The following is a 23827-nucleotide window of genomic DNA, read 5'->3' on the forward strand; positions in this document are numbered from 1 at the left end:
TCTTGGGATGGATTCTACCTGGGCATGAATGGAAAGAGATATAAGTGGCTACAGGGATCAACCAGTCCCAATGTACAGTAATATGTACATTGTATCTTACCAATTTTCTGTTTCCAGTATAAACCATTAACCTTAAAAAACAAAAACAAAAAACAAAACAAAACAAAACAAAAAAACCAATGGCTTTCTCAATGTCGCCATCATGTGGTTAACATATTCCACATACAGGAGAATCATCTTCCATTTTGTTCCCCTTGCTTATAAATTCTTTAATCAAAATGTTAACCTATTAGAATTTTTTTAAGTAGATGAATGGAATTGTGGGAGTAACTGTTTCTATGTGAACACTCAAATCTTGTCTGAAAGAACTAAAATATTCTATTCAAAATCTGGCCTTCTTTTCTTTGAATAAACCTCAAATGCATAAACCAGTTGTATCATAACTTATGGCTTGTGATACAATCTCAATATTGGTCCAAGCACAATCCAATTTTAAATAATTAATTAGTTATTTTTCATGAGGTAGGCATGTGCAAATCCACCACCCACAACAAAAGTTTTGGCTTTGACAACAATGTACATTTAACCATATAAAAACCCGCCCCCTTTCCTGCTCCAACCTGATGTAAACACTACCCTGAACCCTGTGTTTATCATTCCCTTGTTTTCCTTTCCATATAGTTTTATTGCACTTATTTGTTTTCCAGAAATTCACAAAAATTACCATTTAAGTGTTCATATCAGTTTACGGCTCTATAGAAAGAGAAAGTAGTTTCTTTTTCAGGTTAGTAGATTTCGGCTGTGACTCCAGATTTGACTGTCTCCGGATTTTGGGATGGTGGTTTGCCCTGCAACCTCAGTTCTCTGAGGAGTCACGAAAAGTACTGAGTTTCAGTTTCCTCAGCTTTTTCTTGGTGTAAGGACAGAAGATTTATGTGACTCTGCCAGGAGTTGAGCTTTGTTTTTTATATATCACTGGTGGGCTTTGTTTTTATTTTCTTGGTATTGATTTTTGAGAGCATTTTATATACTCTACATTTACATATGTTATCAGATTTATGCTTTGCAAATATTTTCTTTCAGTTTATATTTTGCCTTTTCATTCTTTTAACAGTATCTTTTGATGAGCAGAAGTTTTATATTTTGACGAAGTCTAATTCATCAAGTTTCATATCCACATGAAATCTAATTGCTTCAGCACGATATGATGAAAAGGATATCATTTCTTCACTAATTTATCTTTCTACCTTTGTCAAAAATCAGTTGTCAATATAGGTTGGATCTATTTCTAGACTTTCAATTTTGTTCCATTGATCTGTTTTTCTATATTGGTTCCAATACTATACTGCCTTGCTTACTGTAGCTTTATAATCAATCTTAAAACCAGGCAGTGTTAATCTTCCAACAATGTCACTCATCTTCAAAGTTATTTTGACTATTCTAGGTACTTTACATTTCCATATAAATTTTACAATCAATTTGTTAACTCCTACAAAAAAAAAGAATGCTGGGATTTTGATCGGGACTGCCTTGAATCTACAAACCAATTTGAGAATAACTGACATCTTAACAATATTTAGTCTTTCAATTAATGAACATAGTATATTGACACATGGTTTATTCACAAATATGGTATTTAGTTTCTAAATATTTGGGGATTTTCCAGATATTTTTCTGTTAGTGACTTTTAATTTAATTCCACTGTGGTCAGAGAACATGATTTAGGTGACATAAATCCTTTTAAACAATGTAAAAAAAATATTTATGGCCTAGAATATATCTTGACAAATTCTTTGTGAACCTGGAAAAAATCTATATTTTGTTGTTTGCTGAGTGTTCTATAAATGTCAATTAAAATCGTACAATATTATACTTCAAATCTACATCCTTACTGATTTTCTGTCTACTTGTTCTCTCAGATAGGTACTGAAATCTATGATTATAATTTTAGATTTGTCTATTTTCCTTACAATTTTTATTGAATGTATTTTGAAACTTTCTTCTTAGGTATATAAATGATTATTAAGACTGTTATTTTTTAAATAAGCTGACTCCTTTATTACTATGGAATGACCTTATTTATCTCTGGTAATATTCAATGCTCTGAAATATACTTTGCCTGATAGTAACATACCTACTCCACTCTTCTGATTAGTGTTAGTATGATACATCTTTTCCATCATTTTACTTTTAACCTCTCTGTGTCTCTATAGTTGAAGGATGTTTCTTGTAGGCAGCATAAGTTGGGTCTTGCTTTTTAACCACTCTGATAACCTCTAACATTTAATTGGGTTATTTATAACACTATATTTTATATGACTAAATCTATCAGCTGCTATATATTTTCATTGTTGTCTTTCCCCTCTTTTTTTCTCTCTTTTAGAATAATTGAATTTTTTAATGATTCTATTTTATTTCCTTTGTTATTTATTAACTATAAATCTTTGTTGTGCTTTTTAGCAATTGTTTGTTTTTATAGTATTCATCTTTAACTCATCTCAATCTACTCTCAAGAAATATTATATCGCTTGACATATGGTATAAGAGTCAAATAACAATATTATTCCATTTCTTCCCTCCTGACTTTTGTGCTATTGTTGTCATGCATTTTACTTGTGTATATGTTACAAACCACACGTCACATTGATTTTATTTTTGGTTAAACATCAATTATAACTTAAAATTATTTGAATAATAAAAATATATATATTTACTCATGCAGTTGCCATTTCCAGTGCTTTTCATTCCTTTGGATAGAGACATATTTTACTTCCTTCTGCCTCAAAGACTTCTATTAATATTTTTAAAACTGTGGGTCTGCTGGTGATTGTGTTCACCTCTGTTTGGGTTCTCCCCTCTCTAAATGTCAGAAAAAAATATTTTGCTTTTGTTTTGAAAAGTACCTTTCAATGAGTATAGAATTTTTGGTTGATAGGCTTTTTTTCTTTCAATGCTTTAAAGATCGAGATGTCTTATTATCTTTTTGCTTACATTTCTTCCTGATAAAAAAAAAAAAAAACTGCTGTCTCCTTCTCTTGATTCCTCTGTATATAATGTGTCTTTTTTTCCCCCCACTTCTTTCTGCTTTTAATATTTTTTTCTCTCGATCACACTGGTTTTGAACAATTTGATTATGGTATTCTTTGGTATAGTTTTCTTCATATTTCATGGGCTTGGAGTTTGTTGAGCTTTTCAGATCTGTGGGTTTTCATCAAATTTGCAGGTTTTTTTAAAATCTGAAATCTCAGTCGCTTATGAAAAGATACTTATTTCTTATTCATGTGAGGCTCCATAAGAATCCCACTTCCCTTCTTGTAATTTACAGCTGTCTGTAACATCTAGGGTCCATGATAACTGCAACAAAAAGAGGATTGGGGCTGGTGGTAAAATAGCTTTTAACCATTGAAATCCAGAAGTGGCTCAAAAAAATTCACTTTCCTTTACTATCCAGTGGCTAATTATCACAGGGCTCCAACCTAATTGCCAAGAGAAGCTGGGAAGTATAAGGAAGCATGTGGATATTTGGAGAACTTTGTCTCTACCATAGACAAAAAGCAGGTCTGAAATAGAGAATGACAAAGGGCGTGGGCTAGGAATGGCTCTCTAAGCTAAGACCTAAAGGATATAAAAAATCCAACCCTGGTATGTTTGAAAGATAACCAATGTAGTTAATAGGGCTTTTAGGTCAGAGCCTAAAGCCCTATTCAAGTAATAAAATAAAACAAAACTATAAACATATAAAATATTCAAGTAATAAAATAAATGCATTCTCCTAGAATGTCCTCTGTGTAATAACTATAGCTATAGGAAACTTACAGCGTTATAGGGGTATAATATCCTCACCAAATCTAAATCAGTGGCAGAACTTACACACTACCCTCTTAGATGGAGAAAAATATGGAGAAAGATGAGACTTGAATAACATCAACAACAACAAAAAAGCAGTGCTGAGAAACTACAAGTTTCATTCATTCCTTTAATAACATTCACCAAGTGTCTATGAGAGACTGTATTATAATAATACAGGGTGGATCTGAAGAATAAAATGTTTGCTGCAATTCTCTCTGCTTTGGTGGAATTAACAGTCTCGAGGAGGAAATATTACTAAAACTGTAATGAAGTAATCTATGTGGAATTGTTCAAATCACCCAAAGACAGAACTGGGGTTTTTCCCAATAGAGAAAGGGGTAAAATTCTATAACAGAGGTCAACTTAAAATTTTAGAAACCATTTAGAAATAAACATAATAAATGGCTCCTCAAACATGAAGGCATCCAAGGTGATGAAAATTTCCCACTTTAGTCAAAACATTAAAAAGAGAGTAATAGGTATTCTGCATACATAATTTTTATAATCTTGCAAGTAAAAAATGTATGGACTTTTTTTTCCTACCTTAACCAACTTTTTCTATTATCCAACAAACTACATGTCCCAAATAAGTTAGAAAAAAGTCTATTTCAATCCTTTATCCAATGAGAAAAAAAAAGTGATTCATCAGTTAAATAACAGCCAATAAATCGTAAGGCCAGATTACAAATTGAGACTGTGTATATCAATAGCTGAATGCCATCTTCTGCTAGCAAGAATGTATCACTCACTAACTATATGATTACTAAAATAAGACACAAACCACTTCAGGAGGGATAGTATATTTAAGACTGTTATTTTTTAAATAAGCTTATTTTCAAACCTTACCAAAAAGAAATTATGAATAAGAGAAATATCAGTATTAAGCAGGGTAAAACTATAAAAAATATAGTTTATAAGGGTGGAAAGCAGAGTGAACAGATAGAAGATCACTAAAATAATTCTTGTGGAGATGGTGGTTACGTGCGCTAGGACCTTGTATATAATGTTTGAAACATATGTGATATAATGCTCAGAGAGGTAGTATAATGTAGGTTAATAAGGTTAAAAATTAAATTAACTAACGTAACAGGTTAATAACGGTTAAGAGGGCAGGCTCTGGAATCAGACTGACTGGATTCGAGTCCTGGCTTTACCATTTACTAGCAGGTAATATTGGACAATTCATTTAACCTCTGTGTTTCAGTCTCCTTGTCTGTAAAATGAAGATGATAATTCCTACTCATAAAGCTGTTTTGAAGATTAAATAAAATAATGCATATAAAGGAATACCTGCCCCATAATAAGCACACTTAGTTATCACTAGCTAACATAGACACGCTGGTGCGGATACTAATGTAATGGTCCAAAGTAACGCCATGAGTGACCAGTCTACAAGGATTCAGATCTCAATGCAATTACTTACCAGCTCTGTGACCTTGAGGGAAGTTACTTAACCTCTCTGTGCCTCAAATCCCTTATCAGTAAAATATGCATAATAATAGCTCCAACCTCACAAGATTATTGTGAGGATTCGATGAGTTAATAAATGTAAAGTGCCTGACATAAATGCTCAGTGCAACAAATGTTAGCCACTATTATTTTGTATATTATTGGCTTTTCAGCTAGACTGAAAATTGCCTTTTCTCAGAGAACCCAGATATTTGTTAGCACCGCGGCTCTACGCTTCCCCTCTAAAATGAACAAACACAGGGCTCAAGCAATTTTAGTACAGATAGATCATCAGTGCCATCTAGTGGCATACTGCAAATAAATTCACCAAATGAGGAATGTTGCCCACAAAGGGGTAAAATTTCTACAGATATAAATTTAATTTTTAAGACAGACTAAGTCTAATATAGTTATTTGGAAATTTAAGACATTTCATATAACTATTTGAATGTAGTACAAATGCAAATGGAGGAAATTTCAAAAACTACAAACTATAAGTAGATTGCTTGGCAAATATAGTACAAAAAAGACTGTTGTTTTCTATTTTTGCATGAGCCAAACAATTGGGTTTAAACCCACTGCCGAGATTTCTCGGACAGATCTGTGATATTAACAAACCCTTGCTATTTTATAGACCTCAATTTCTTATGATGTGAAATGAAGATGTTGTATGTGTTGAATTTCTTTTCTGGTTCTAAAAGGGATAAACCAGTATACTAATTTTAACATGATGAATCTATAGTATTATCTAACAGAAATATTTTTCTCAGAGGGAAACCTTGATAGCTTCTAAAATCCTTTCTAACTTTATGATTTTTTTTTTTAATGTAGCCATATTAGAATTAAAATTAGAAATGTGAATTTTTGGTGCAATTTAATCAGCATAAAAATTATACCATATTCTAAGATATTAAGATAAATTAAAATATTAATACCATGTAAAATCCCATGCAAAGCATCATACAGTTTTACTTTCTGCAAGTCAAAACTTACAGAAGCACTAAACTACTGTAACTTATACTAGCTCAGCAGTCCTTGTTTGCTCAGTTGAAAAATATACAAATTGCAGAGCCACAACTAGTTAACCACCACCAGTCCTCCAACAACACAGTTCAAATGTCATTTATCATGGTATATTAATTGTAATTATATAAGAGCTGCTGGCTCTTTGGTCTACAAATTACTACGTAAATTAGAGATGTTGCATCATGAGCAGTGACCAACCTGTCACTTCTTACAAAGTCTATCAATCATTGGTCAATGCACATTTGTTATTCGGTTCGCACCAGAGATAGCAAAGCTTGTTGCCTCCTTTGTCTACCAGTGATTAATTCACATGACATTTCACAAAAGTAGATAATTGACAGAGGGAATTAGCCCATAAAGATGAAAGTGCAGTAAAGAAATGAAATGTGATGAAGTTGGAAGCGACATTGGATGTGAATAGATCTGAAAATGGCAATAACCAAGCAAAGAAAGGGGAGACATAGGCCAGAATGAAGGTAAGAACTATGAATGTGAAAAACAATCTAAAGTCACTGCTAATTGAATTCAAACTGAATATAAGTGGATCGTACATAAAATAGATGACCCTGGAATCTTAACACTGCTTCCTTTGAAAGTGATAAAGCTTTGCAGGCACAGGAATTTAGAGAAGGCAAATTTATGAACATCGATGAGGAGAGTTACTGTGACAAAAAAATGATAAAGTCCCAGAGGAAGTGACGCCAGCATAAAACTTCACACTAGAGAAATTGAGAGATATTTCACAACTTTGAAATACAAAGTACAAAAAACAGAAGCTGATCCAAACTTGGAAAGGAATGAATGTAACAGTTCAAGTCGCCATGGCATAGAAAAGATGCTTGCTCCATAAGTTATATGATGAGAAGGCAAGTACTGTTCAAACTCCTCTTGACAAATTTTTTGCAAAGAAATAAAACACTTTAATTCTCAATTTTTCTGTTTTAAATAATAGTGCACTTAACAAATATTAGTCTTACTATTTTTTTTATTTCTCTCTTCATTTATAAACCACAGTAAGAGTTTTCATTGTTTTGAGAAGACATTTTAAAAGTCCTAGAACAATTGTTATTTTTGCCCTTGATTATTAAGATCGCTTTGCCCAGGCCAGTTTCAGCATACACATTTTCATGGTCTTGCATTATTATGAAAACAAGGACTGCATGTATTATGAATGCCTAAATTTTTCTTTCATAATTTCAGTCATTGTAAGCATGTCATTCAGAAATTGTCACCTATTAAATGCTAGTACAATAGCTCGTCCCCTTCTGAACATATTTTATAATTTCTTGCAGTATCATGATATAATGCTGAAAGATGCCCTTTCTCCTAACCAAACCATATAGAAGAGCATTAAATACCTGGCAGTGGCAACTGAATTAATATACCACTGACTCTTGGATCCATGTTCAATTGATCAGTTATGTCCAAAAGTTCTTCCTCAGAAACATCCTTTGATTTTAGAATGATCTCACTGCAGATACCTGGAAGAAAATAAGCACAAAAAGTCACTTGACTAACAGAGATGTGTATTTTTCATTAATGGTGTATTACATACACAGTGTGTAATTGGTTTCCTATGCTCTTATCCCACTGTAAAGAAAGTCTCTTCTACAAAATGATGTTTAAGGCACCATCAGATGCTTTCTCATGATTCACACACATTCTGTGGCCCAGTACCCTATGTGGCAAATTGCATTTATTTGTGATAAACTATTAGTGAATTTGAACACAGTAAAAACACCAAGAGCACCACCACCATTATCAAGCCATGTTTGAAAGAGTGAATTGGCCAGATTTATATCTAATTAAAGCAAATGTAATAAAAATGAGGTCTTTAAATATAAAGTTTTCTCCTCACATCTCACCATAAGATCTGAAATCACACTGAATTGATTCAATAAGGAATTTAAGGGAAAAGAGTAAGAAATGAATATAAACTTAGGTAACTAAATAATCTATAATAATAATATAATACATGTTATTCAAAGAGCATTTATTTTAGTTATTATTCATATTATTACTTTGAGGTAAAATCAAAAAAAAATTATTTAGTAACAAGCACAACTAAAATATCCCTACCTACAGCAGAGGCAGCTCTGATCTTCTTCCTGACATATGTATGGCTTGCTGGGTTATCACCCACTAAAATGATGCTGAGGTGAGGTCTTCTGTTCCCAAGGGAAATCCACGATTCTACTCCTCGCTGTATTTCTTTCTGAATTTGTTTGGCCATCTCAGTTCCTGAGATAATAATGGCATCGTGTCTATGAAAAACAAAAAAAATAAATATAGTAGTAAAAAGACAATAAGGAATATTGACCACATAAGTGTAAGATACAAAAGTGAATAAAACATCTGTGATTGTCTAAGTGAGCAACCAAAATTCAATTTTTTTTCCAAGTCTATTTGGCACCATTTTTCAGGTTCATAAATATATTTATAATTTTGTGAAAGTTTCCAACTCTGCTTTTTATCTGTATTATAATCTACTTATATTATACATTTCTTTATAACATTCATATCTATATATTTTAAATGATTGAACCACATACTCAAGATCTGGACTACAATATTCGCTCTATTAAAGGCTCTCTGTTTTTTCAGAAGAGGCAGATCAGCAGTCTAGTTAAAACTGGCACTCATCTTCAAAGCCCTGGGCCATATTGTATAGATGTGGCTCCACAGTCTTGAGACCCTAAGGCTAAGTCTGTTCATTCTTAGTTACTCTATCCCGTACAAGACCCTGAAGTAATAAGCTCTGTATCACATAACTCTTACTGAAGGAAAAATTTTATTCCACAGCTCTAGAACAACTGTGACAACAGCTGCCAGTCTTGCCATGCTTTGGATTGATTACTGTGGGGACCAAGTGAGTAAGCAGATGGTTCAGTTGCTACCCAACACCACGGCTCTAATCGAAAAACTGCACAGAACATTCCTTCCTGGAAGTTTATACTAGTACTTAAGAAGGTAAGAAGTGCTATACTTTGATAGATGACAGAAATCTGTCTCTGGAAGTGTACAAAGAAATGCACTATGGGAAGGCTTGTCTGCTCTCCATGATACCAAACTTAAGAGTGGTGAATTATGTTACGCTTACTACGTGTTTATTTCTTAAAGGTACTCGATAAAGTATAAGATGCTTCCTTCTTCCTGCTGCCCCTGTCCTTTCGATATTGAAAGGTCTAGTGAAAGCATGATCTGTAGCACATGATTATTATACAAAATGCCAAATACAGGTCAATGAATAGTGTGAAGAAAAGGAAAAGGAGAAGAAGAAGCAAAAAAAGAAAAAGAGAAAAGGAAAATCTTACAGTACCTTAATTCTTTCTAGTATCTGTATACATTTTTATTTTCTAACAAGGGTGGGTACCATGAATATCAGCCAACACATAAAATGCAAACTTGCGGCCCTAACAGATTGATGTACTTACAGGTAGAGCCACATCAAGAATATGCGATCTCATCTGGCCCCAGTGGTCCATGGTGTTCACCAGGTTCATATAATTTCGATGTATACAATGTACTGATACAAAGTGATTCTGGAATGTGGTCTATGGATATGTGCATCAAAATTTCCCAAGAAGCTTGCTAAACTTGCAGATTCCCAGACCCCAAGACCACATCCATGATTCCGAATCCCTAGAAGGTGAAGCCTGGGAATCTGCACGTCTAGCAGTTTCCCACAGGTATTCTCGTGCATGACCACGTTTGAAACTACTTCTTCAGTTCAACACACAGGTATATTTTAATAACAACCATAACCCTAGGTAAATGATTAACTGAGTAAAGAACTGATTGTGAGACAATACAACTAGATGTTAAAATTAGAAGTAAACTTTACCTTTGATCCTAATTATGTCAACTTTTCACTAAAAATTTAATAGATTTCAAGATATGAAAGGTCAAGGTAAATTCAGTGTAATACTCTTGCTCCACTCTTAATTTTGTAACAGACTTATTGAAGCATAATTGACATATAATAAACTGCACATTTAAAGTATATAATTTGATGTCTTAATATAATTATATACCTGGAAACCATCACCACAATCAAGAAAATGAACATATCCATCACCTCCAAAAGTTTCCTGGTATCCCTGTGTAATCTTACCATTCTACGTCCCTGCCATGCACCCACTCCATCCACAGGCAAACACTGATCTGCTTTCTGTCACTATATTAGCTTGTATTATCATGAATTTTATAAAAATGAAATCATGTACTATGTACTTTTATTCAGCTACTTTCACTGAACATAATTAAGATTCTTTAATGTTGTTGCATTTATAAATAGTTCATTTTTTTTTTTTTGCTGAGTAGTTTTCCATTGTTATGGATATATCAAAATCTGTTTATCCATTCAACTGTTGATGGATATTTGGGTCGTTTCCAATTTTCAGTCATGATAAATAAAGCAGCTATAAATTTTCACGTACAAGTCATTGTATGCACATATACTTTCATTTCTCCTGAGCAAATACCTAGCAGTGGAATAGCTGAATCATATGGTAGATATATGTTTAAATTATAAGAAACTATCATCCTATTTTCAAAAGTGGCTGTACCATTTTACATTTTAGAGTTCCAGTTGCTGTACATACTTGTCATCTCTTAGTATGGTCAGTCGTTTAAATTTTAGACATTCTATATGTGGTAACTCAGTGTGCTTCTAAATTTACATTGCTATAATGAATAATTATGTTGAATATATTTTCATGTCTATTTTCTTTGGTGAATCTTATTTAATATTTTCTCCATTATTTAATAATTTCCTTATTATTGAAGTTTTGAGAGTTCTTCATATATCCTAGATTTGAGTCAGATATATGATTTGAAGTATTTCTTCCTAGTCTGTTTTGCCTTTTCATTCTGTTTCTTTAGAAGATCAGTTTTGAATTTTGATGTACTTCAGTCACTCTTCCTTTTATAGATCACGCTTTTGGTGTTGGGTATAAGAAATCTTCACCTAATTTAGGGTCAGAAAGGTTTTCTTCAATGTTTCTTTCTAGAAATGTTATGAGTTCAGGTTATGTATTTAGTTCTATGATACAGTTTTATTCCTAGTTTGATAAGACTTTGTATCAGGATACTGTCAAATGCTTTTTTCTGTATTTACTGAGATGATCATATGCTTTTTTGGTTTGTTTTTTAATATGATGAATTACATTGATTGATTTTCAAATGTTAAACCAATCTTGCATTCTTGGGATAAATCTCACTTGGTCATGATGGGTTCCTATCCTTTCCAGATATTGTGGATTTTATCTAAAATTTTGTTAATGTTTTTACATCCATGCGCCTGAAAGGTATTTGTCAGTAGTCTTATTTTCTTGTAATGACTTTGTATGGTTTTTCTATCAGGGTGATGATACCCCCATGGAATAAGTTAGAAAGTATTCCATCCTCGTCAAATTTCCAGAAAAGTTTCTATAGAATTGGCATTATTTATTCCTTAAATGTTTGGTAGAATTCACCTGTGAGCCATCTAGTCTTGGAGCTTTCTTTGTGGGAAAGTTTAAAATTACAAATTTAAATTCTTTAATATAGAGGGCTATTCAGGATACTATTTTTCCTTGAGTTTTCATAGTTTGTGTCTTTGTATATGTTGGTAATTAGTACATAATACTAATAGGAAATCAAGATAAAATACACTTACTTTGAGTTTAAAGTTTATTTTTCAAGATTAAGTATCAAATGTGTTTCACTATTTATTATGACTTTCTGTTGCTCATTTTTTATTAAGTGGCCTTTTAATACTAAGAGAATAAATACCTCCTATATTATCAAATATTAAGGGTTGCAGATATAGCAACTAATTCCAGCATGACTCATATCTAAAAGGTAATAAAAACACTTTCCATAAATTAAATTGTGTCAACAATATTCATCAGGGTAAAATATTCTACTGTAGAAGCAGGTTTATCTGTTAATATGCTAGAATTCACTCTTAAAGAACATATATTTATATTTTGAAAGACAAAACCACCTGAACTCCATATTACATTTTATAGCACATGAATAGCAGTGCTGTTGCTGACATGTTTTATTAGTTGATTCTGTTAAACACAATAATTTCTTCATAGCCTATGGTAAAACTGGCAATCACTGAACAAAATCCAGAATAATTATGGACTAGACACTACAAAGCTGTGTGACCCTGAGAATGTCAGACATGACAATGGTGTAAACTGATTCTTGGCTTCCAAAAAAGACAATATACAGATTAAACTTTGATGCACCCTGTATATTGAGGGCCACAGGACTTACTTTACATTATAGCAGTGAGGTGCTAAGTTAGCTTGCTAATTATAGCTGTCTTGATATAGCCTGGCTTGGCTGATGTTTATGGGTAAACACCCATAAGACTGCCACCCAATATGTAATGGAATTTTGAGCATTTTTGGTAATAGCTGGCTCATCCCATTGATTCCTCAGTCACTGCAAAGCCTCAACAAGCCTGGCTCTGCAGGAGACACAATAAGAATAAATGCAGCAACCTGAAATGAGTGGAATCCCAATGGAAAGATGACTGTAACTGGTAAACACACACATTATCTAGCTCGCACAGTCTTTAGTGCATAAACAAATGAGATTTTTTTTCAACATGTATGTTAAATATCAGCAAGAATTCAAATGTACTGCCACAGAAGCATACAGCTCCTAAGAGTTCTCCCTGGCTCAAGTCTTGATCTCTGTCAATCCATTTTCCACACTGGAGCCAGTGATTTTCCAAATATAATCATGTCAGTTCCCTAGTAAAACCCCTTACTACATGTCCATTGTTTATTAATACATATTGTTTACCTTCTATGTGCCAGGTGCTATTCTAGGCACTGGAAACATAAATAGTGCACAAAACAAACTGACCACTTTCATAAAAACTATATTGTAGTTTTGTAGTTGAAGAAGACGTAAGCAAATTTTTAAAGCAACTATTTAACATATCGTGTGAAAAATGGAGGGAAAGACCATGTCTGGAGGCCAGAGTTGCCATTTTATAGAGGTGGGTTAAGGTGTCACTTCTCTGCTTAATCAGATGACATTTGTCTAAAAATGAAGGAAATGAGGAAATATGTCACGTGGCTATTTGGAGAAAAGAGTTTTAGGCAAAGGGAAGTACACGCTCTTTAGGAAAAGGCATGCCAGGCATGTTTGATGAAGCAGGGACAGTGGCTACAGTGGAAAGAACAAGTAACTAGGACAGGACATGAGGTCAGATAAGTAGTGGGATGTGAGATCACATAGGAAGGAACCTTCAGGGAAGAAGAGACAATGGTGGCTTGGGGAAGTAGGGTAGTAGTGGAGGTGCTAAGTAGTCTGATTCTGAATCTATTTTGAGGTAGAGCCACTGGAATGTACTGAGATTGGGTTCAGGGTGTGAGAAAAAGAACAGGTCAAATATGGCTTCAAAATTTTGACCTGAAAAACTGAGAAAAGAGAGATTTAACTATAATCTAAATTTCCTGTAGCTTCAAATCCCTGCATGGGCTTTCTTTAGCCTTATTTCTAAAGAATTTAGCACTCATCAAGTCCCACACTACGCACAGCTGCATTTTGATTTATCACCTGTGCCAGGTTCTCCTCATATCTGAGCCTTCACATATACTATTCCTTTGACCTGAAACACTCTTCCTTCTCATTCTCACCTCTCTAACCTCCCTACCAAGCCTGTTCCTCCTTTACTTACACACATTCCTCAAGTCTCAGCTTTGAAGAGACTCTGACCTGGGGAACTGCCTCTGCTGTGAGCTCCCACAGCATTCTGCCCTTAGCTTTTTATAGCACCTTAACTCCTCGTTAAAATTTCTGTCTCTCCTTCTGTACTCTAAGCTGGGTAGAGCAGGTAGTTTATATTTACGGATATCCTTAACACCTAACAGAGTATTTGCACATTGTATGTGTTTATTAAATATTTGTGAAATTAGCAAAGCATTAAATGTTTTTATTGTATTATAATTTTTTAATTATATGGCCACTGAAAATATAATTATAAAAACAGCAATATTTGAAAATATTCATTGTATAAAGCGAAGAGATGAAATGAAAAATTGTAGGTACATAACTACGACTTAAAATATGCATGCATATGGCTAAATATTTAAAAGAACTAAGCAAAATAAAATGGTGAGATAGGTAGCATTCAAGATATTTATCTGTCTTAAAATGCTTTTTAAATGATATCAAAACAGGTCTTCTTGAATTATATTAAAAGCGAGTAGATGCAAAATATCTATAAAACATATGAAAAGGAAAAATAATACAATTAAAACTACCACCCAGTTTAATAAAAAGAAATATTACAATAATCACTGAAATCATCTGTATAACCCTCCCCTATCTAAACTCTTATTGTCTCCATAATTAAACGCTATCCTGAAATTTGGTTTATAATTCCACTGCTTTTCTTTATCATTTAATCTAATGTTTGTATTCTGAACATTAGACATAACATGTATTAAAAGTAATATATATTATACACACTACAAATATCTATTTCCCTAAGGTATATATAGCCAGCAATGGATGGAATTACTGGATTATAGGACACACAGGTGTTCAATTTATGCCACCTTATTTTCCAAAATGGTTACACTAGCTCACGAGCTCACCAGTGGTATATGAGCTTTTATTGCTCTACTTCCTTGATACTGTCAAAGTTTTTAATTTAACCAATTAAATGGCATTCCATTGTGGTTTTAATATACATTTCCCTAATTACTAGAGGTTAGACATCTCATAGGTTTATTGGTCATTTGGAGTTCCTCTTCTATGGAATGACTGTTCATCTGTTTTAACCATTTTTCTAATGGATTATTAATCTGTATCTAATTTGTGTAGTAATTTATACATTCTGAACACTAATCTTATACCAATGTACCAAGTATAACCAGTAAGTGGCTTGTCTTTTCACTTATTTTATTGTTACTTTTGATGAATAGTTCTTTAATGTAAGACTCAATCATTTTTGCCTCTAGAGTTTGCACTTTTTGTGTCTTAAGAAAACTTCCACCAACTCTGACAAAATTTTCTGTCACAGAACACAAGATTCACAGGTGATGAGACAGACTGGCTAAGAAATTGCCAGGATCTTTTTAAGACTCTCAACAGACTAGATCTAAAAATTCCAATGTTTCTTTTAAACACCTGTAAGGTGTTTCTGCCAAGCCCCAGTTAAGAACCAGTAGGTTAGGCCCCCAGCACTCTCAGAGCTGGAGTCCTCACTCTAGTATTCCTGATAGGGGGGCAGCTGTCATAAAGAAACCTATGAAGCATATGTACTTGAAACTGGTCATGAGACATATGTTATCCATAACTGTGTACAATCTATAATATATCAAATAAAATATAAATTGATTACAAAATTAACAAGCACTGTATACATAAAGTTATTGTAAATTACAAAACTATTGATGTTTATGTTGAATACAAAAAATATTTTATCATGGAAAAAAGTATTCTATCTTCATTGTCAGCATCAGATTTCAGAAATGTTTGAAAAATTATTTTATAAAACAACCTAAAGGCCTATAATTATTTTGTTTAAAATCTGTTGGAAATTGTTAATCAACATATCTGAAAAACAGACCAAGGACTGGGGGTGGGGGGCACTTAAGATTTGAAACTTTTACTGAATTGCAATTACTGAAACCAAAGCTTACAGAAATTTATGCCTTCGAAAGCAAGGGAAGAACTGAACTAATTAAACAATGATAGTTCAAACAATATATAAGCAATTTTGAAAGTCCATTGTTATGGGTTGAATTGTGTCCCCCTCAAAAGATATGTTCAAATCCTAATGCCTGGTACCTGTGACTATGACCTTATTTGGAAATAAGGTATTTGTGGATGTAAGTAAGATATAGGACAAGGTCATACTGGAGGGGGCCCTTCATCCAATATAATTGCTGTCCTTATAAGAAGAGACACAGGGACACATACACAGAAAACTCCATGTGAAGACATACAGGGAAGATAGCCGTGTAACCATAGAATTAGAGATTGAATTTATGCAGCTATAAACTAAGGAAAACCAAGGACTGCATGCAACAAGAGGCTAAGAGAGAACCATGGCTCTGCAGATACCTTGATTTCACATTTCTAGGTTCCGTAAGTGTGAGGATAAATTTCTGTCGTTTTAAGCCATCTTTCTGTGGTACTTTGCTTATGACAGCTTTAGTAAACAAATATATCTATAATCTCAATCAAAATATTCCAATTTGTGGAAAGAATCTTTTGACAGAGCTATTTTTCACTGAATAAATTTATATTTCATAATGTAATAGAATATAATTGAGAAGCTCTATAATTTTACTTCAACTACATATGGCAAAATATTTTAAAAATCGTAAATCGGAATAATTTATTTAATGACTTTATCTTCTTAAGTATCTGTCAAAGAAAGGTATACTGCAAGGAGACACAAAGATAGTGTCTGAGAAAACATTTAGGCTAAAATATCTTCACATTTCAATATGAAAAAAACAAGAATTGAGACTGTTCCAGTCAGCAGAGTTTGCTCTGAGCTTATGAGGTGCTTTAGCATCTATAGCGAAAGTACTTTAAAACTAAAAATACTACTTTCTAAAGAGTAATTTTCAACTTTTAAGAAACCTACAGTAAATCTGATTTTTAAATTAAGATTTTTAAAATAAGATTTTTTTTTCAGAAAATTATCAGTATCAATGTGTTAAAGGAAGCTATGCCTAAGAAATTGATTCAAGTATGTGAATATGTACCAAGAATTTGACGTGTGTTAAATATTAACATTCACATAATTTAAAAAATTAAATATAAAATTAAGATAAAATTTTTAAATTGTTTAACTATATAACTATGTATAACTATATATTATCTTGTAAAATATTAATTTGGAAAATAGTTTTGAAGAGAACTTTTACAGGTCCACTAATATATATTTGTTAGTCAATAACGGTTCTAAATACATCATTTTCATTACATTAATGTCTCTTTTTATTCTTAAAAATGTGCTGGTTTGGTCAAAAAATTTTAGTCACATTGCCACTAATACACATCAAAAGTGTAGTCAATTCAACCCCTTGGATATCTTTCACACAATGTACCCTATCGTTACTTGCTCAGGTGCATTTCCTGAAAAGGCAGAAATGTTGCAAGTGACCCACACAGAAGGCAGGACAAGGAGCACTCCTTTCAGTATTTTATTCTCCCTCCCTTGTTGGGCTAACACTAAACATGGTTTCCTTAGGAAGCAATAAATCATGAGAGGAATGGGGATGAGTAGCAAGACAGCGCAATGTAGTACAAATTACAAATTACCCACCCCAAGAAGTCCTGAGTGTCAGTCAGCCTTGATTCACAGTTAGCACCTATAAGGTTGGACAGGTCACTTTAACTACACTGGAAGGCATGCAGTTTCATCTATACAATAAGAATGTTCCCAGTTGACTACATAAAAGGATTTAGCTAAGAGTTAACTGGCTGATTTGCAAAAATGGCTCTTTCTCCCAGTTTTTATTAAGTAATAGATGAAGACATATTCAGATAACCAGGAGTAGTATGGGACCAGAAAGTCATCAATATTTACGGTTGTTTCTATGAGTTTGTTCATTTACCTATATTTTCCAGAAAATAAACTGCAACCATCCTAATCTATGGTTATTATAACTAAATGAAGTATTAAATTACCTAAAGCAGGAAAACAGGAAAAAAATTCATGACTTCTCTTGTATATCAAGATAATCCTTCACAACATAGTAAAATAAAATCTATGCAAGATTAACAGTGTATTTTTAATTTGAATACTTGACATCTCACTTCTGCATCCAGGTTTCAGTCTCATTTTCAACCACAACTTTAGAGCTGCAACTGTTTTATGAGAACTGTTTTATGGAAAAGCCTAATACAATCATTAGTAATTCAAATTTCTCCTTGAGTCCTAAGAGTTTAATTGCTTTGTATATTAGAGCATAACTTGGAGATTCTGAGTTGGAACTAAGAGTACAATAGAAATTGAACCCAAGGGAAAAAGGGCAAAATTACATATGGAATAAAGTCAAACACTTGTACTAAGGAGCCTTTCAAAGTACATGAATGTTTTTAAAGTACATGAATACTGAAATATTAAGTTTCTGGCCTTTTAAAAACATTTCATTTCACATCCTAAATACTTCACTTACACCTTGAAGTAATTTTATCAGAAATTATACTTTCGTACATCAATAAAAAGTAAACCAAGTTTTCATTATGAATGATTCTGTTACTCAATTTTGTAACTTAATTCTTTCAGGACCCTAACCTGTAAATTAGAAGACAGTAGCTACCTAAACAACATCCATGCTTTTTCAGAATCTTAGATGCTAAGCTTTGGACCATGGGAACGCTTGGGCAGTCAGTTGAATCTCAGAATAATCTTTTTAAATGCTTAATATAAAATACCAGTTTTATTGAAATATTGTTATCAAACATTTTTTTAAGCATTAAATAATAATCTAGTGGCAGGTCTAATAACTACCATAATATCAAAGTAGTGACAAGTGCATATGATATTTTGAGATCTCTGTCATCACCTCTATGGTACTAAAATATCTGTGGTTTTTATTGGCAACATCACACATACTGTTAGTATTACTGTGGTTTGTTGCCAAATTCACAATTGAAGAAAATGCTAAATTTATTAGAGGTCAGTGTTAGAGGTTAGTCACCTCCCATCTAAATTTATGGATCACCTAAATTCTATGCATAAAGTCCCAGGTTAAGAAATACCTTGCATTAAGGAATCCTGACAACAAAATATTTAAGATTAAATGCAAAATTAGCTTTCTTGATTCACAAAAGTCCTATAAGATTTAATAAATATTTCCAAAAAGAGGAAAAGCAATAGAGAGATATGTTAACCATTACGAATTGCTTGTAAAGATAGGCACTAAGTAGTTCATGCACGTTCAAACCGCATCTTCAAACCCCATCTTCACTATCTATTTACTGTGCTAACTTGGACAAATTAATGTATTTAGGACTTAATTTCCCAATCTGTAATTGAGAAGAGTATCTACTTCCTTCAGTTATTGTGAGGATTAAAGGATATACTAATGTGAAAAATCTCAGTATTTAATAAAGGAAGGGTTCATTAAGTATTAATCAAATTTATTTTTCAATAATACAATTGGATTACTTAAAGGCAAGATGATATTCACCACAAAATTAATCATAAATAGCCCAAGAGAGAAGGAGGGGAGGGTCATCTATTTTAAACTATATTTATGCCCTCACTTTAGAATTATGAATCTTTGGATAGTCTCTCAGTTCTCTTTAATGAGAGTAATTATACGTAGGTACAGTTCAGATCATTAAGTGAACAAACCTGGTTGGTATGATGTTGATAAAAACATGACCAGACTCTGAGAGTAAATTATTTCATATGTTCCCAGGGCTAGACATTGAACAATAGCAAGATGATTAAGTTAAGTTATGGCTAATTGACATAATGTAATATGACACAGCCAATAAAACATTAACCAAAACAATGGCAAACAGAAAATGCTTATGGTGTAATTTTAAGTGGAGCAGCCCCAAAAGCATTCTTTCATAATATCTAACTCTGAGATCTTTGACATTTTGACAATTACTTACTTAGATTTAGACTATGGTCCATTCTGACCACAAAGTTTTCTCATCTTTTAGTATGTCTTCTCTGGTCCAAATTGCACTTCTCAATAGTAAATTTCATTTATTACTAACCATTAATTTATCCCACTCATTGACAATTCAAATCTCACTCAAGCTCCCATCTCCTTAAACCTCCCTCCACAATTTAATCATCTCTAAGCCAAACTATTTTAAAAATCTTTACTGAGCTCCATGGAATTCCATGAGAGCATTTGACCACGAAAAGATTACTGGTGTTTTGCTTTTTTCCTCCGATGTTTTTATCATCCCATCAAAGTATCAACATGAAAAGGTAACATAACTTCAAAGCATTTGAAAAACAAAGATTCAGGTCATTAAAGAAATTGCTCAATTATTACTAAAAACATGTATTGAATAACAAAATCCAAGATTAATATTAGTCTCTGTTTTTCATATTATCCATTCAATGAGAAAACTCTCTGAACAACTAGGACACAGACATAAAACTAAGATATAAGACACTAATGGTGAAACATTTTAGGTTTTAATTTAAAATGACATAAGAACTGCTTAGAAATCAAAATTGTGACCAGATAGCTATCTTATCTCATTTTTATTAGAATAGGTAATACAAAATAATATTTTGAGAAACTGCTTTTGCTAGTCATTAGGATGATCTAAAGCAGTTTGGGGAAGTCCCTGTTGTAGGATACTTGCAAATCTGCTTTGAGCAAGACAGTGTACAAGGTCTGTGACCTCTCCTCCAAATGAGATAGGTTGCTGCCCAGCTCCAAATACTGAAAAGCACTGGGCCAAAGTCTTATATGATGTTTATAACCCAAGAATATTTTGATTGTAAAATCCTCACATCGCAAGGCAAATGAAAAAAAATTAATCACCAAAAATTTTATTTTCAACTTTTTGGCTATATATGTAATTCATTTCAAGAAACACTAAGCTGCAACATATAGAAGCGCTTATTTATTTCTTTGACATTAAATATATTTTCTTCCAATAAGATCTAATTTTTCATGAGTAAATAGGAAAAAATCTCGTTACAAATCTTAAATAAAAACCAGAGAAAAATATTAAATGATACATCAAGATTTTGTAACTTTCAAATTCTGTCAAACATTTCTTGATATTACACTTGTTATATAAAAAAAAAACTCCACTAAAAAGTATTTATATTTTCCATTATTATAGGCATCTAGTAAAAATATTGAAAAAATAATGAAAAATACTTTTTCATTCTTAAGGCTCCATATATCTCAGAAACTGGTAATAAATCTAATAATTTAAAACAGTCAATATATTTGGGGAAGAGTTTATCAAATTTAAAGGCAATTTTCAGTAAGAAAACAGTAAGGTGCAAATTTCGAGTCAATAGGAATTGTCAGATTTAAACCACATTCACTATGAAGAACTAGACAACTATACATTAAAAAAGATGACTGAGGATGGGGACAAGTGGGGAGGCAGACAGTGGTGACCTCTGGAAGATGGAATCTCTTCTCTCTGCTGGTCCTAGAAGAGAAAAGAGACACCAATAAGCATCAACACACTGTCCGAATTCCTCCCCACCCGAGACCCATCAGTCCAAAGGTGTTTCTCAACCTTACAGCCAACCTCATCTTCATATATGGTTTTCAGTGCCAAGAGGGTATCAAAATACCACCCTATCCTAACTTAATTAGTGTTACCTTAAAAAGAAAAAAAAATCTACCGAAAGTATTATTTTTATACAGTTATAATCTGCATCAAATGGGTCAAAAGTAATACTTCTTATATTAAGAATAGCTTTCCAAAATTACTACACTTAACTATTTTAAATTATAAGGAGGCCATTAAATATAATTTTAAAAATCTGAATTATTCCGGTGTGTGGGCATATGAGCATGAAGTGGCTACAATTAAATGTTTGGGTTGTAACTATGGTGACTACCACTCAATATACACAGAGAGGATGGGTTGACCTGGTTGTTTCTATCAAGCGGACAAAGGGAAATTAATCAACTTGAACAATTTGAAAAAGGTTATCCTCAACCTAGAAAGATGCCCTAAAGCAATTAAAATTCAAAACAAAAACAAAAACAAATCTAAGTAAATAGATAAAATGACTAGTAGATAATTCTTTCAATTTTTTAGGACAAATAGAATTCTACAGAACTTCCTTTTCCTATGTAGTAGAGTTGGTAATTCCAAACAAACTGGCAAAATCTTTAAGGCACCAAAAGAATTTAACACAACCAAACTCTGAATAACTGTTATTTTCTCATATATCTTTGTGGAAGACCTAGTCATTAGAAACTACACTCAAAGTAAACTACGTACAAATAATAGAAAATGTTTTTTATTTCAGTTACTCAAGGCTAAGGTTCAAATGCATACAATAGAGAGTTAATCTATTTAAATTAAATAAGCGCTAGCTATGTTTCCACATTACTTACTTTTCATTACTTTCTTCCAAGTATTGTGTTGGACATTGTGGATACAAAAATACGAGTTAAGACACCATTTCTGGCCATGTAGAAGGCAGTGAAAGCGCATTACTGATAGCCCTGAAAGTCTGAAAACAGAATCTCTTCTGAACTCACTGGCTCTGGGTCAAAGGAATATATTTTTAGCTTCTTAGGTTTGAGTTTGCAACTACAACAAGTAAGTGACGGAAGTGTTCCCGGGCACCATTGTACAGAAGAGTTAAAACCGTACTGTTCTGTATTTGCAATGTACTAGCCAGCAACAAGAGCCAAAGAGATGCAGCGAATTTAAGATGGATCGCTTCAATCTTAGGTTGAAGAGGTTCAGGAAGCTCCATACAGAAAAATGCTGAGAAATTAAGATTCCTGTCTGATTTTGTGAAATCATTAAGAATTTTAGAGCTGGAAAAGACACCAACAAAGGAATTCGGAAACGCTAGTAAACCATCTAGACAACGCTGACTCCTTTGTTTACGGAACACAATAACCAAAACAAAAAGAAACGTTTGAACAAGCAAACTCTGTGTTTTTATGGCACCTTTCCTGAGACCTCAAACGTCTTCCTAAATCACTCAAATGCACCTGCTGCAAAGACGGAACGTTCTGGTGCCGGAGCCCAGGACCCAACACTTCTCAGGCGCCCGACTAGAGGCCGCAAGAATCCGCGCGCGTGGCCCGCTAGGCCAGGTTCTGAGCAGAGGCGGGCCTCGCCCGGCGCCGCGCCACAGGGCTGCCCGGAACCTCGCGCGCCCCGCCGCCCCTCCCACCGCCAGCGGCTTCACGCCCGGGAGCAGCCAGACCCGCGGAGATCGAGCGTTGGAAAGTGCTCCTACCTCACTCTGCTGCTCCGAAAGCCCCGGACCGTGCGCCCAGCTGCGCCCGGCGCCCCGCAGAGCCGCGCCGCGCTCCCGCCCACAGCCGGCACTCGGCCCAGGCGAACTCCGAGCAGCGAAAAGCTGCGGACCGGCATAGTCAAGGCCACGTACCCTAGACTTCCAAACGGAAGCTCCACCTCCCGCCGCACGGGTCCTCGCCGCTGCAGGCCGGGCTCCGCCCCCACCCCTCCCGGCCCAGCGGAAAGCAGTTCCCACCAGCAGCGAGTTCCGGGACGCCATGCAGGGCGGGGCCAGGAGCTAAGCTCAAGGCCGGGAGGCGGGGCCGGGAATCGAGCTCCAAAGTAGGCGGGGGACGTAACCGCCAGGGGGCGGGGCCAAGACCCAAGCCCCCGGCTGGGCACCGTTCGCGGAGATGCGGCCTGGTGACTGGTGGCCTAGAGTGTGACCTGGCGGCTTGGCTTCTGTCCTGTTCGTCAGGCCGCTGATCCCCGCCGTAGCGAGGACTCTGGAAGGCGTCTAAACTAATCAGTTCAAGCAGCACGCCACCTTTCTCCTGAGCCAACAGCCTCCGAAGCTATG

The 23827-nt window shown here is 34.1% G+C and overlaps 1 protein-coding gene across 4 annotated transcripts in view; it reads right to left on the minus strand.

Annotated features, from left to right (window-relative positions):
* MTHFD2L (methylenetetrahydrofolate dehydrogenase (NADP+ dependent) 2 like) overlaps positions 1 to 23438 on the minus strand; it is a 109483-nt gene extending 86045 nt beyond the window's left edge. The window contains exons 1-4 of one of the 4 annotated variants that reach the window (XM_025043824.1): positions 23399 to 23417; positions 21373 to 21459; positions 8404 to 8588; positions 7683 to 7805 (exon numbers count right to left, since the gene is read on the minus strand). In XM_025043824.1, coding sequence (XP_024899592.1) covers positions 7683 to 7805; positions 8404 to 8557 — 277 coding nt within the window. In that variant the 5' untranslated portion in view covers positions 8558 to 8588; positions 21373 to 21459; positions 23399 to 23417. Of the gene's footprint in view, positions 1 to 7682; positions 7806 to 8403; positions 8589 to 21372; positions 21460 to 22382; positions 22837 to 23245 lie in introns of those variants that run through there. The other 3 variants (XM_025043822.1, XM_025043823.1, XM_015586098.2) reach the window with 3 other exon arrangements.
* Between the last annotated feature and the right edge of the window lie 389 nt (positions 23439 to 23827).

This window comes from Pteropus alecto, unplaced genomic scaffold, assembly GCF_000325575.1.
Source record: "Pteropus alecto unplaced genomic scaffold, ASM32557v1 scaffold161, whole genome shotgun sequence".
In the NCBI taxonomy this organism is placed as follows: Eukaryota; Metazoa; Chordata; class Mammalia; order Chiroptera; family Pteropodidae; genus Pteropus; species Pteropus alecto.